Source organism: Aphelocoma coerulescens, chromosome 4 (genome assembly GCF_041296385.1).
Source record: "Aphelocoma coerulescens isolate FSJ_1873_10779 chromosome 4, UR_Acoe_1.0, whole genome shotgun sequence".
Lineage (NCBI taxonomy): Eukaryota > Metazoa > Chordata > Aves > Passeriformes > Corvidae > Aphelocoma > Aphelocoma coerulescens.
Window position 1 is genome coordinate 26,280,978 of NC_091017.1, and position 14,341 is coordinate 26,295,318.

The following is a 14,341-nucleotide window of genomic DNA, read 5'->3' on the forward strand; positions in this document are numbered from 1 at the left end:
ACTACTGCACAGACCCCCAGCAAACCCCTCCTCCCACTGCTCAGCCTTCCTGCTCCTAAGCTGGCAGCCAAGCTTGGGCAACTGAAGGGGACCCAAATATGTCCAGGTTTTTGGAGGATGGGAGATGCCCCAAAGCCTCCATCCTCTGCCAAGAGAAGCATTTAGGAGGGTGCAAAGCAGACCCAACAATAAGAAACCTACCTGGGAGAGAGGGAGGGTGAGATGGGAGGCAAAATCTTCCCAGTTAATACACAGTAGTGGCACCTGAAAGAAATTATTGGGGTGATGGGGAACACAAGTGCCTCAGGGCCAGCTTCCCTGTGGAGTGGGCCCCTGGTGTCTCTCCCAGCCCCTTGGCCATGCACAGTCTGGCACAGGTGTGTGACAGCTTGCCATGGCTCCTAAAAGCACCTGGCTTAAGCAGCATGAAAGTGCAATCTGGTTCATATCCTGGCCCCTTTGATCTCCATCTTCCAGAGGTTTAGGCCAGGCCCTTCATGCCGAGCACTGAGCAGAACTAAAACTATAGTGCAGTAGGATTAAGTCTTTTCTATCCCTCTCTGCAACGAATGCCCACAGGTTTGGGGATGTGAGGAAGCGACCTAGGGAGAGTGTGGTAAGCAAGCCCAGCAAGCCTGGGGCTGATAAGGGGTTTGTACCCAGTAGGTGCTTTTCCTCCCATCCTGCCTCCTGCTCCCCATTCCATAAGCAGGGGCTCTGACTGAGGGGGGGGGGGGGGGGGCATTTAGACATTTCTGTAACTCACCTTCGGGATTTCACCTGCAACTCCAATCATCCCCGATCGTCAGCAGAGCAGCTGCTGCTCTCTGCTCTTTCCATCAGGTGCGTGCTCCACTGAGGTCAGCTGCTAAATCCCAAGGGAAAAGTCTCCCTCCGATTACTTTTTTTCTAGTAGCAGCTCTTTGTTGAGCTTCCTAGTACCGAGTCTTCTTTGGAAATGCGCACGTGGGATTTGTGAAAACAGGACTGAAAGATTCCGAGTGTGACCAGCTTGGCTGGCATGGGACAGCTGCAGCCTGACCTGCAGCACACAGCACTTACCATACTCTGAGGGCTGAAGGTCTGAGGTGGTTTTCTCTCTCACATGCAGCTTTTCTTTGGATGATGTGGCAGCAGAGTTCAGCTCTGGCTCTGAACTCCCCAAGCTATGTGGATTTAGTTTGGTATGCTCTTCCTCACCCTTCCTTCCTCACTTTGCCAGCTAAATTCAGACAAGGTGCTTGTATGCATAAGAGTTGTCAGAAGAACAACTTACAAGTACAGGAGCTAGAAAAGTCTTGAAGTATGAAGCTGGCAGCCCCCGAAGACCTGCAGGGACAATCCAATCCATCTGGTACTCCAGGGTGCAGAGCAAACAGACTTTTGACTAGTTCATAACCGCAGCATATGCAAAAGGCTCAATTATTGCTTCTTAAAAAGCCCAAATTATCTCCTGGAGTTGGAGACTGACAGCCACACAGTCTCCACAGCGTTATGCACGACTGAATTTTTGCTGGCTTATTCTCTGCTGTTCTGTACTGCCTCTAATTGCATTGCATTTTAACTGTTTAGCATTGTCAGAACTTCAGCCCCGGGGGCAGTGGAGGTGGTGAGAGCTCAATACATCAAATTACTACCCAAAGAGCAAGCAGACAAAAAGCAGAGCGGGGAGGGAGGGAAACAGACAAATGAGCCACATTCATTAGAAAAACAGCAGCCCTGACCAGGGAAGTGTCCTACTGATGACATGAGAAAGGTGAAAGTTGTTAATAATACTAAAGAACACAGTAACACAGTTGCTTTTCTATCAGAAAGCACCAAATCTGGAGAAAATAAATGCTCTGTGGAAAGCAGAGATGGAAACCGATGAAATGCTCCTTGCCCACATAGCACTACCTTTCTTCCCAGTTTTATTTAGCGTGGTTTTTTGTGGTATTGAGTTCTGTAGCTGCACTGTTTAGTGCTGCTCCTTTGAGTGCCATGATGTGGCCCCAAAAGCTGACATTGCTGCTACAGAAGCCCCTCCATGCAAGGCAGTGAGGCAGTTTCCCACAGGCAGGTTTGTGTTTCACTCTTGACCAGCCAGAGGTCCTGATTGCTGCTCCTCTCTTTGGAATTTTGCCACCCACGCAGGTCCTGAAGTGCATCAGAACTCTTGATGAGGCTACCCTATTGAGGCACCTCAGTAGCTTTGACCTCAAATAACAGACTAAGCTCTATGCAGCTTAACACCTTTAAATTACAGGACATTGTTCCAGGGAACAGGCCCAGCACAGCGCAGCGGCCACAATGTGACAGCCGCGGAACGAAGGGGTTACCTGTGGATGCCTGAAGAACAGCCCCAGAGCTGCCCACCATGGCACAGGGTCCCCAGGACCCAGCAGGACCTGCTGGGTGTCCCTTGTAGGCCACCACCAGGCTACTTGTGGGTCTTTGTCTTGCCTACCTGCAAAGCCATGGGGGGAGAAGATCACAGAATGATTTGGGTTGGAAGGGACCTTTAAGGTCTTGTCCAGCCCTCAAGATGAAGCAAAGACAGAGGCACATCCACAGGCACGGCCAGCACAGCCAGCAATAAACATGTTTGTGGTAGCAGAGAGGTTTCTGTCCTTGTTCCAGTGCAGCCTGATAGGGAAGTGCCTCTACTGTGGCTCTCCACCCAGGGAACATGCAGAGTGGATGTGAGGGAGCTGAGAAGATCCTTCAGCTGTCTATGCTGAAAATTTTGAGGGTATTGACATTTCATGTCAGCTGCACTCACCAGGGTTAATTAAAGTCTGTGTTTTATAGATTGTCTATAAACGGAAAGCTGCCTCAACTGGAAATCAATAGAGCAATCTTTAAGCTCTTTTATTTTATTACATATAGGGTTCTAATTGGAAAAAATTGAGGGCCGTAATTAATGGTGCCAGAGAGGTCCTGAGATGTATGTTCAAAGCGTCCTGAGGAGAGTGCTTTGCTGCAGGCAGCGTGCTGGAGATGCCCAGCATGCCGGGGCACAGCATTGAGGCCAGGCTCACTCAGCGCTGGTGAGTGAGCTCCCAGGAGCACTGCAGAAATCCAACAGCAAATCAATAGCCAGCACTCTGCCCAGAAATTGAGGGGACGGCTGTGAAGGCAGTGCTGTCACCACAGGGCACTGCAGAAAAGCCATATCTGCTGGCTGCTGACAACCAAGGAGTGTCACAGATGCTGCCAATGGCCTCCCTGTCCCGAGCCAGTGAGACTGATGTGCTTTATGCCTTTCTCTAAGTCTACTGTGCACTGGTATGCAGTGAAATGGTTCACCCCTCTTCAGTGGGGTGGAGTCATTCCAAAACCACAGGTGCCTTTGGGGCTTATGGAAGGTGAAGTATCCTGACAGGGCTACTGCTTTCCCTTGCAACAGCCTTGCTGGCAGGCCATACAACTTTCCCACAACAAACAGGCCAAGGAATATTTTTCATTTAAACAACTTTCTGAGCAGTGCCTGTGAAATAATTCTGTCCACAAACAATGGAGTGTCAAGGATCAGAATCATTCCTGTGATCCAATAAGCAGAATAAACCCCAGAAGACTGGCCCATTCACGAGCAGCCAACATGAGGCCCTCGGCCAAACGTGTGAGAATAAAATGTAAGTACTTAGAAGGCTAATAAGCTGCTTGTGCTTGAAAAGCATTTCATGCCTACCTCTTCAGCATTTACCTTTTAGAAATAATTATTTTCAACTTTTCTATGTTGTTTTTCTCATTTCTAGACCTTTTCCCTGTAAATAATGACAAAAGCATTTTTCTGTCTGTGAGTCAGATAAGTTACTTGATACAGCATCTTAGGGTAGAAAGCCAATAGTCAATAGACTGTGCCACATGGGGTTTTTTGTTTGGTTGGTTCTTTTCCTTCAGTGCCCACTTGTCTTGTTTAGAGCTGGGTCCGAAATCCCAGCATGCTGCAACTGGTCACTCCCAAAATATTGCAAAGCTTTTTACTGAGCAGGGTTAGACTCTGGGAAGAGCCCAGGGAAACTTTTCTGTGCTTGAAAACAGTGACTTGCTTTCCCAAGTTGAGCCTGAGATAAGCAGTGCTGAAAACACTTTCTCCTGGCAAAACTGAGCCCTGCACACTTTGCTGGCAGTGATTAATGATACCCCAAAGTCTTTGCCACCCAAATACGTTCTTTAGTCTTGGATTGTAACATGTAGATCAGAATTATATACTCGACCTACAAACTTGTTCAACAAGTAACTCACGAGCTGAACTAATTTGTAAGCAGATCCAGTTCAATTACATTTCTGTGGGCATGTTCATTCCACAGTGAAGTGGATGTCATTTACTGCTTTAGCAAATTAGGACACAGAAGCTGAAGAACACAAAATTTAAATAGGACTGTCCACAGAGGATTTAACCAAACTTTAGTGAAAAGACTTTTACAAATATAGATCCATTTTCCTGGTATTCTCATACAGACGAAACTCACAGTGGAGGACCAACTTTAACTTTTGGGGGCTTTTTTTGCCATACTAGTGGCTAGAAAAACTGTAGTGGCTCTTTTAGACATGTATTACAGTGGAGCTGTTGAGCCAGACAACCTGAATTGATTTTTCATTTCTTTTTCATCTACCTGATCCATTGCATGTAACTTCTTTAAATACTGAGCTCTCTCTGCAGACAGTTCATCACTTCCCATTAAAGCCAATTCCAGCACCTCCAGCCCTGCAGAAGTGCCCCAAATATTCTTTCAAATCCTTTCTGTGCTTTACAGATATCCTTCAAGCAAATCTGTCTTCTCTCCTTCATACCAACATTAATTCCCTTGTGATTTTTAACAAGCATGGAAGTTCATATGTCTCCCTTTACTACAAGTTTTGTAATTTCAGGGGTTAAGAGGATCTCAGGCTCTTATTTCCGCTCTCCACTAAACTCACCTCTTTTACTTGATACACACTCAGCACAAGTCAGTCCCTTTGAGAGATGTTTCCCAGCCTTCTGATGAGTTGGTTGTCTGCCGTGCCCCTTATCATGAAGGGCCCAAACACCTTCCCTGTTTTGGTGTTTTTCACTTTTCCAGCATCAGGATTTGCAGAGGCCTGCTCTCTCCCCATCACTGATTGTAATGAGGAGGAGTTTCCACTTGCCACCTCCAGCATGCCTTCTGCAAGGTTTCATGGCGCTCCTGCCACCACCATGCCCAGAATATCTAATGCCTGCTCTCCAGGCTTGTCAGAAAGGGTCCAGCTCATTCTGTGATACAGGAATGTGGAGTAATGGACAATAGTTGTGCTAGACACGGGTAACGGATTACATTTCTGCAAACAGAAAAGGATAGCTACTTAATAAAGATAATACATTTTAATAGGCAGTACATTTTTTTTTTCTTGACGCAACATGGTATTTTCTGAAAGTATTTTGCACAAAAACACAAACAGGTATTTCACAATCTTTCTCTGCTTTTTTCTACTGTCCTTTCACTGTACAACATACCACAAAATATCTTCGGTTTTTAATCAACATGAAAATCCACAGTGACTGCTTTTTTTTTGAAGGAAACTTCATCAATCAGGAACCAGAATAGTTGTAGATGCCAACTAGCATATTTCAGATGGCCTGACCTTTCCAAAGTAGGCATCCAAGACTCCTCTGCTCCTGAAGAACACAAGTGATCCAGGAATACCTGAATGAACCACGTAAGTTCAGCTGAAGCATGGACACTTGTTTGTTCCCCATCTTTTATCAAGCTTCATCAAAAGTCTTCCATGGTGCCACTAAGACAGAAGATTGTCAGATCCAACAAAGTGGAAGTAAGAGCAATGGCCAAGCACAGGGAAAAAAACACTTTTCAGATTTGTCTATAGACATGAACTAATAAATCTGCTCAGTCTCTTACCATAATGCTGGGCAAGTTTTAATATTTCAGAGAAGGAAATTGGAGAGAGAAGTTCCTCAAAAGTGTTGCATCAATAGGTAACAAAACTTAGATGATCATCCTGGATCGTGGTCCTACACTTAGACCAACAGTTGTCTTCTTTCAATTTTCAATTTAAAAAAAAGTAGTTCTTGGAATGCTACCAGTCAGTGGATTGAGACTGAGCAGATGCTCACAGTAATACAACTTTCAAACATTTATAGTTCTAGAAAGGTAGGGTACATGCAGATAGAAGCACTACTTGATATTTTGGAACTGCCAGCTCTGTACAAATTAAGAGCTACTGTAATTAGCACTTGAAACACTCTCTAAACTTCCAGAGTTATTCAATAACCCACAGGAATCCAATGCATTACTCAGAACACAGGGACGAAGGTTCAGCTGTGAAATTGCTTCCCTTGCTGATTCCCACTGTGTGCCCCAGGCTATATGGGAGTCATATTTGTAGCACACATAATGCAATTAGCCAAGGAACAGGTGAAAACCAACTATTGCCTGCTACATTACAAGGATTATATTCAGTAATTTACAGAATTTAAAAGAGCCTCAGTGCAAGGTATATTCCTCCCTTCACAGAAAACAAGCACACACTTCAGCATCTCAGCCGGGCATCCCACCCTGTAAACATTTGTGACAAGCAAAGCATGTGCTACAGTGAGGAGTCTCATGGAAAACACTGAATTAATTTTCATAGTGGCTGTTTGCCCAGTCCTGTTTCAAGGGTCAGGCCCTGTTTGTATTCTGCTACATACAATTAAAAGATCCCTAGCTACCATAAGTTCAACAAAGTATACTGACATATTCCTTCCTCTGTGTGCAGAAAACATTTTTAGTAGCTACTATGCAAACATCACCTAATTTTTACATTATCTTCACCCTTCTTCTTTTTACATTCTCTTCAACCTGTTTCCCTGCTTTTACTATATGTGAAAATAATAAATATATATGATATACCAGTAATTAAGCCATCAAAAAATTACATGTCTTTCCAGAAGGGAAAGGAGATGCTTGAGATTTAGAAGTCAAAACCTGGTCATTAACACAAGTGCCCTGATGGTAAAAAGCTTCAGCTGCTCCACATTTCCCATTGAAATGCAACTTTGGTGGGATGTTCCTGGATATCGTGATAAAACAGGCTGCTTCACATCTGAAATGACAAGAGTATCTCAGGATTATTATTCCAGGTAAGGTTGTTCAGGAACATAAGAGCAAGCTAAAATGGAAGACACAGAATAAATCCAATATGGGTTAGACAATAAGGATTAAATTCATTGTCCAGGCCATTGTCTTGCATCCACACATACTGAACCACCTCTGGGTTTTCAATAATGTAGGCAAAACTGCGTTCTGCTGCTCTAATTCAAGGAACAAAGGAGGTAATTTTGTCCTTTTTATTGGCATCAGGAAAGCTCGGTCTCTGCATGCTAGAGGAAATGAGAATAGGTCAAAACCATCAAAGATGTTCCTCACATCTCTGGTCAGCCAGGTATTTCTCAGTGGAGGGTGATGGGACCCATTCTAGAGGGGCTTCATCCTACAGTGCTGGTGGGAGGCTGGGCTTTGCCAGAGCCTCTGTTGGGTCCATCCCACACATGCTGGGACACCCAGCTCCTCAGAGCATCCTTCTCCCCTACCTCCTGCTCTACCCTGGTCACATAGGACCCTTCCCACAGCTGCTTCCTTCTCCCTCAGCAAAGGACCACAGCTCTCCACAAGCGAGAGAAGCAGCTCCATGGGAAGTGGATATTGTGGTGCCTGAGAAAGCTTCATACATGAAGGACAATGCAGTGCCCACATCAAAACCTGGGTTTCAGAGGTGCTCTGATGGTCTCTGCCCTCTCACACATAAAAATAGCATCCAGCACTTGCTGTGTATGTTAACCACCAAGGATTTCAAGAGGTAATAAACTACCTCAATCAAAGTGCTGGCTTTTTTCATGAAGTGAAAAAGATTCAGATTTTTCATGGAAAAAAAAAGGAGCAAAAAATTTCTGGGTACCAAATATTTTTTTTTAATAGGTATCTGCCTTTAAAAATCTATTCTTTCTCACACAAACAGAAAGAAAATTCACTCAGGGATTTACATCCAGGAAATGCTGAACAGTTAAAGTCACATGCTCTTGCCTATATAGGTCTGTCTCTGGAGCTGGAAGCTTCTTCAGTTTGCCTGTGAATCTGGTCACGATGGTGTGCTCAAGCTGAGCTTTCTTTAAGACATTTTTCCTTGAGGCTGCTGCCAACTTAAGTCATTGCTCTTTTTGGTTTGCATTTTTAACCCTTTTTTTTAGTTATGTGGCACAATACTGAGACTAAAAAGTATTAAAGGGACTGACAATCACTAATGTTATGGGATGGAAAACAAAGGCTATGAACTTACATATTTATTGCTGAGATGTGAAGAGTTGCCGAGTTTTATTCTTCCCATGAGATGAGTGCTCTCCTAAGAAACAGAAAATATATTTGCATCAGATAAACATGGAAAGACAAAAGGACCAATGAGTCTAGCAGGAACACATCACTGACCACTGTACAAACCAGCCAGTCTCCTTGTCAGATTTACTTAATGCCAAAAATTGTTCACACGATAGATTTTTAGTACTCTTCCTAGTTTATCGATTATCTCCCCTGTGATTTGCTCAAAAATGGTGGGTTACTACCACAATGTATTTTCCAAGGTTGAAGAGGAATAAGACTTTAATTAATTTATAGCTATGATTAGAACATTGAACTATAAAAATAAGAAGATAGAACTATAAAATTAATTTTTGCCAGTAACACTGACATCAGCTCAGTTCCTCCAAAGCAGAAGGATGAATATTTAAGAACTTCACACAGTTCTCAATCCTCCTTCCCTGGAGAAGCAGAGGCACTACCAGCAGTTACAGGCAGGCAAATAAGAATCCAGATGAGGACGTGTTTACAGATGTCCCGTTTCCAAGGGCATGACTCAGGAATGGCAGTGGAATTACTTTGTGTCAGAGATTTGTACATGGAGATGAACAGGGAGTGGCATTCACAGACTGTCCAGAGCCACATGGAGATAGGCATGAGGGTGGGAAAACCCAAATGCCTCCAGGAAACTGCCTTCTGCCTCCCTGCTCACCTGCAGGAGACAATTTAATTCCTCATGCACACATGAGAGGCAAGGAAGTGATGTATTACATTCCAGGAGAAGTGAATATGTGTTAAAAAGCTACAAATGATCAAGGGCCTGGGGTTGCAAATTGTAATACAAGTTAGGATTATAGAAAAATTCACTGATTAGGCATTTAAATGATTAGCAGCCAAATTAAATAGTTGCACTCCTGAAGAGAATGGAAAAGACTTATCAATAGTTTTCCAACAGCTTTTCTTCACAGCAAAAAAGGCTCTTTAATTTAGTCCAGCTTTTTGGAGATGAGTACAAGACTTGGTATCTGCTAAAAACTGTTCAACAATAATGTGCTGGAATTGTGTTCACTTCCCAAGGGTTCAATTTTGGAAAAAAATATTTTAAAGTAATTTTGAAGTGTTGCTAAGATAGAGCTTCAGAAGTTCTGATCATGTCACATTTCAGGTAGAGAAAAGGGAATCACAGGTTTCTTCTAGGAAAAAAACTGAAACATCTTAACAAGGCATATTTTTTGTTAGATGAAAATCTTGTTTTGAAAAGCTAAAATAAAGTGAACCAGTTCAAATATTGCACAGTTTTATACTAACAAAGGAATGATATTTTCAAGAACGCTCATTTCTTTTTCAGTTCTTTTCCCCTTCTGCATGTCTCTACTTTCCTTGCTTAATATGTAGAAATAGAAGATTAAATAGAGAATGAAAGAGAGAAGTTGGCAAAACTATTTAAAAAAGAAGGCGATGGAGAAATTAATTGTGAAATATATTACCATGCAGAAGATACTCAATAGTGGTAATAAATATCAGTACTTTTCTATCAATTCCACTCTCAGCTGTTTTTTCTGCAGACAGATTCACATGGAAGCACCCCAGGAGAATAACATGTCTAAGGGCAGGCTCCAGAGTCAACGTAGCTCCCTGATTACATCCCATTTATGCCACTAGACCTTGGATCAGAGTATGAAATGGGCAAGCAGCGTTGGCTGCAGAAGGCAGAGTGTTTGAGTGGTACCTGCCCACAGCGGTAGCCAGGCCAGGGAGGGTGACTCTGCCTTTCTGCACACCCTGAGACTGCAGCACACAGACACTCACGCCCTATCCAGATTTCCTGGTGCTACACACTTTATCCCTGGAACAGTGAACAGTGTCCCCCTATAATATCAATGTCTGGTGAGGAATGGATGCAGGCAGGGATGCTCTATGTTGCTTTGCACTTCCAAGAGGGCAGGAGCCTGCAAGACTTGTGAAACGAAACCAAGTTATGGCTGCTCCATGGTTGCAAATATGCCTGAAGATATTTTTGTCCTAAGGTCTGTGATCATTAGTGCCAGCCAACAATTCAGTGACGATGAGACAATGATTATACACTGGAGAAGAAGTGGTCACAGATGCTCTCTGTTCAAGAGATAAAAGGGTAATGGATGGATTTAGATACAGGGCTGCAGTATGCCCAGAGACTGCACAGAGACGTGTCCAGATCAGTTTGGGAGTTCAATGGTTCAGCAGTTTGATGTTCTGCTAAATATCCAGATGCAACTCAAAGAGCAAACCAAGAAGAACATTCAGACTAGGTGCAAGTAAGAAGACATTTATATTGATCTCAAAACAGCCTTAACTGACACAAACAGGTTCCAAGACTGAAAAAACTCCAAACTTGCCCCCAAACCATCACCCACCAAAACAAATGGGTTAAACCTTGCTTCCCATAAAGGAAATGAAAACTAAATACTTGTGTTCAGTAGCTTGTTAGAACAGATGGCATTTTAATAGATTGAAGAAATTATTTCATACTGAAGTTTTTGGTGACTGAGAAAATAGAGGGTGCACTGGAGGTGCTCAACCAGTCCAGATAGATTACCTGGATCCTTTGAAGGCTGTCACAGAATCATAGAATTGTTAAGTTTGGAAAAGACCTTTAAGATCAAGTCCAACCATCAACCCAGCAACATCACCATGTTCACCACTAAACCATGTCCTCAAGTGCCACATCTACACATTTTTGAACACTTCCAGGAATGATGACTCTGTCACTGCCCTAGACAGCCTGTTTCAACAACATCCCTTTTTGTGAAGAATTTTTCCCTAATATCTAATCTAAACTACCTTGGTGCAACTTGAGGCCATCATTGAAAGAGAAAGGGTGCAGTTCCACAAAATATACCAACAAGAGCAAAATTGCTGCACAACATCGTCAGTGAAAAACTGGGATTTTATTTATTCTGAATTATGCATTTAGAGAAAGATGATACACAAACTCTAGTTTTGTGCAGCAGGAGATGGAAGGTATCAGGAGAAACCTGAACTGTCAGCTGCTCACTATATAGGTATTCAGCATCTTGAATAAAGGTATTGGTTGGTGTTCTGATATTCTGATCCAATTTGATGGATAGTATGGCAATAACTTTCTGATAATGGGTTGAAAATTCACTGTACATTTGTCCACCTTGAAAAGTAAGTGTGCAGCCTCAGAAAAATGGGAGATGAAGGGAACTGGAAGAAAGTATTTGGTGCATTTAAAGTGCTACCAACTGCACAGCTGCAAGTGCTACGTGACCCCCTTTACCTGTGGTCCTGCCTTGTGACACCTCTCCTGATGGAGGAGGAGTTGTGGGCTCAGATAGGTTGGCAGAGGGCAGTGAGAAGCCAACCTCACATATATCACGCACTTCTACAAAAACTGAAAGAAATGATGCACAGTTTGAGAAAGAGGCCTTAGGCAGAATATTTGGAAAATGAAGTCAGATACTGATGTGGAAGTTTTAGCTGACATGCAAAGCCTCACATTACACCTTTTATTCTCCCTCTCATACTCCAGTGTTGCATCTGTTTGTTGATTTTTGTCTGAAATTGGATTGCAAAAACAAAGACATAGGCATCATGAGGTCTCTAACTATTACTGTCATATAACAGACAGATCTCTAGTCAAACTATCACGTTCATTGCTGCAGGAGGCTGCAGATATCACAGCAAACCAGACAAATTTGTGGAATTAATAGCCACTGAAATCTGTGAAACACCAAGGATACAAAGTCTGATTCAGGATGTCTCCAAGCCACGGACTGCTGAAAGACTATGGTGGAGGACAGGCTATTGGAGTCCTTTCCTGTTTGTCACGCTTCCTTTCACACCTCATGTGATCCACCCTCAGTGACAGGATTTGAGGCTACATAGATCCAAGGTCCGAGCAGGTACAGCTGGCTCAGATGATGGTTTCTTAGCCTCAGTACTAAAGGAGTCAGTGCTGCAGCAACCACTACAATACAGCACAGGTCTTTCATACACACAGCCTCCATGTGGCTACCCTTTGAACACTTCTGCTAGAGCCTTGGTCACTGATCCACCCAAAGAAATTGGCAGCGTAAGCACTGGGCCTGATCCGATACACCCTGCACACATTCTCCTCTAAAACAAGGCCGTGGTTCAAAAGGATAAAGATAAGGAAGACATAAAAGAAAAAAAAACCAACTTTTGTACTCATAAATCCTCATCCTTCAACGTACTTGTTTTGAGTTTATGGAAGGTAGACTGAGTACATGGATACTGAGGGCTGTTCCAAGCTGAAAGATAGCCAGGAAAGAAATAGTGCTGCAGTGAAAATGCAGGGTTTTATTCCTAATTAAAATTTCACTTGTGCAGTATTTGTTTTGATTTTTCCCTCACAAATATATCCATTTCTAACTATTAATGTTGCATCCTGATGCCCATGTACCTGAATAAGTAATGGGTACAATCAACTGAAATTACAGATTACAATAAGGTCAGTTTTGAAGCTCTGAAACAAACATTTCTTTGTCTCACCATTGTGGAAGGATATTGGATTAATCTCACTACAACTGGCCCTCTTCCCCTGCCCCTCCACATTTGATTCAGAATCTGAATATAGTATTCAGAATACACACACACTGCAGAACATCATGACATAAAAGAGAGTACAGACTGAGTACTATGAGTACAGAAAGCCTTTGACCTGGGTAAAGCCCTCTGACATTATTGGGAAAGCTGGAAGAAAAAGGATGTAAAAACAGTCTTTCACATAAAAAATAGGTTGTACCGCATCTCAAATTACATTGTCTGTAAGAAAGAAATTAATTGTGCTGTTATTTCACTGTAATATCTGCTGCTGAGAAATTGCTGGTAAGTGTCACTCAGGTTTGGAGCAAAGAATTAAAGCAAGCTTTCCATAAAATCTGATTGCAGAAGCCTATCTTTTATAAAAGTATAAAACTACCTCTGCAGACACAGGGAAAAAAATGTCTGTTTTTACCATGCTGAAATAAAAGAAAGAGGGGTGTATTACAGATGCTGGAGAACAGCATTAACTGGGAACCAGTAGCTAGGTTTGATGTGGGCCAGTGGGTCCAGCACCTGCAATGTACTGCAGCTCCCCTGCCACACACTTCACCATTTCCCTGCAAACTGCTCCTCGCTATGGCTAGCACGACAGAAGGATCTGAAAAATTCCCCATGGCAGAGAGAGGGTGTGTGGAAAAGTTCAGGTGAAGGACAGGAAGGCAATTGCTGCCGAATGGGCAGCAAAGAGTGGGAGGTGGCTCCCTCATGAGGAGCATCTCAGAAAACTGCAGGCTGTAAAGTCAGCAAATGCTTCACAGGGGAAAACATCACCTGACCCTCAGCAGTCTGAATCTAAGACTGCTTTAAAAACCCTTGAAAATGTGCACAGCTCACAAGTCAAATTAGAAATACAGCAGGAAGCATATGCTGTTTTGACTACAGTTTGACTATGTTTTTGACTATGGTTTTGTCCAAAAGTTTCAGCTGGAAGTGTGTGCAGTCAGAACTTGGTGGTGAGAGTAAACACAAACAGAGTCCAACCACAAGCTGTAAGGAGCTAAGAAAGTTTATTCCACAGTTTCTGTGAAGAAAGAAACACAACTTCAGGCTATTATACAATACAAGGTTAAAAAAATAAGAGTATCAGAAAGTGAGAAAGAAAAGGAAAGGGAGGGAGGTACTTGACATCTTTCTCTGTTGCAAGGCGAACCTTTCCTACAAAGCGGCATCTAGGTGTTCTACCTGCAGGGGGAAAAACATAAGACCCTGAAACTACATCTCAGAATAGGAAACAGAAAAAATCAGTATCATATCCTACATTAGCAGGAACACCCACTCTTACTGTTCCTAAGCATGCAGCATGCCAGCAGACTGCTCTTCACTGACCTACACTGCTTATCTTGCAAGTAATTGGAAGAGGGAAGGGAATTTCCATTGACAGAGTGTCTCATCTACGGGGTCAGATTCTTCTGCTCCTAAAGACATCTGGATCCTAGATATAAAGAAAAAGAGGTCAAAGTCCCAATGCATGTTGAGAAACC

General features: G+C 43.0%; 1 protein-coding gene across 5 annotated transcripts in view; it reads right to left on the reverse strand.

The window, feature by feature from the left end:
• Positions 1 to 4,372: 4,372 nt before the first annotated feature.
• The window catches only part of LOC138109562 (endomucin-like), a 31,762-nt gene continuing 21,793 nt past the window's right edge, over positions 4,373 to 14,341 (reverse strand). For 3 of the 5 annotated variants that reach the window (XR_011150586.1, XR_011150587.1, XM_069013190.1), the window contains 2 exons: positions 8,278 to 8,340; positions 4,373 to 7,047 (listed from right to left, as the gene is read on the reverse strand). Coding sequence is in view for 1 of the 5 variants with exons in the window: in XM_069013190.1 (XP_068869291.1) it covers positions 8,282 to 8,340 (59 nt within the window). In the remaining 4 variants the exon portion in view is untranslated. Of the gene's footprint in view, positions 7,048 to 8,277; positions 8,341 to 13,884; positions 14,043 to 14,186; positions 14,293 to 14,341 lie in introns of those variants that run through there. The other 2 variants (XR_011150585.1, XR_011150584.1) reach the window with 2 other exon arrangements.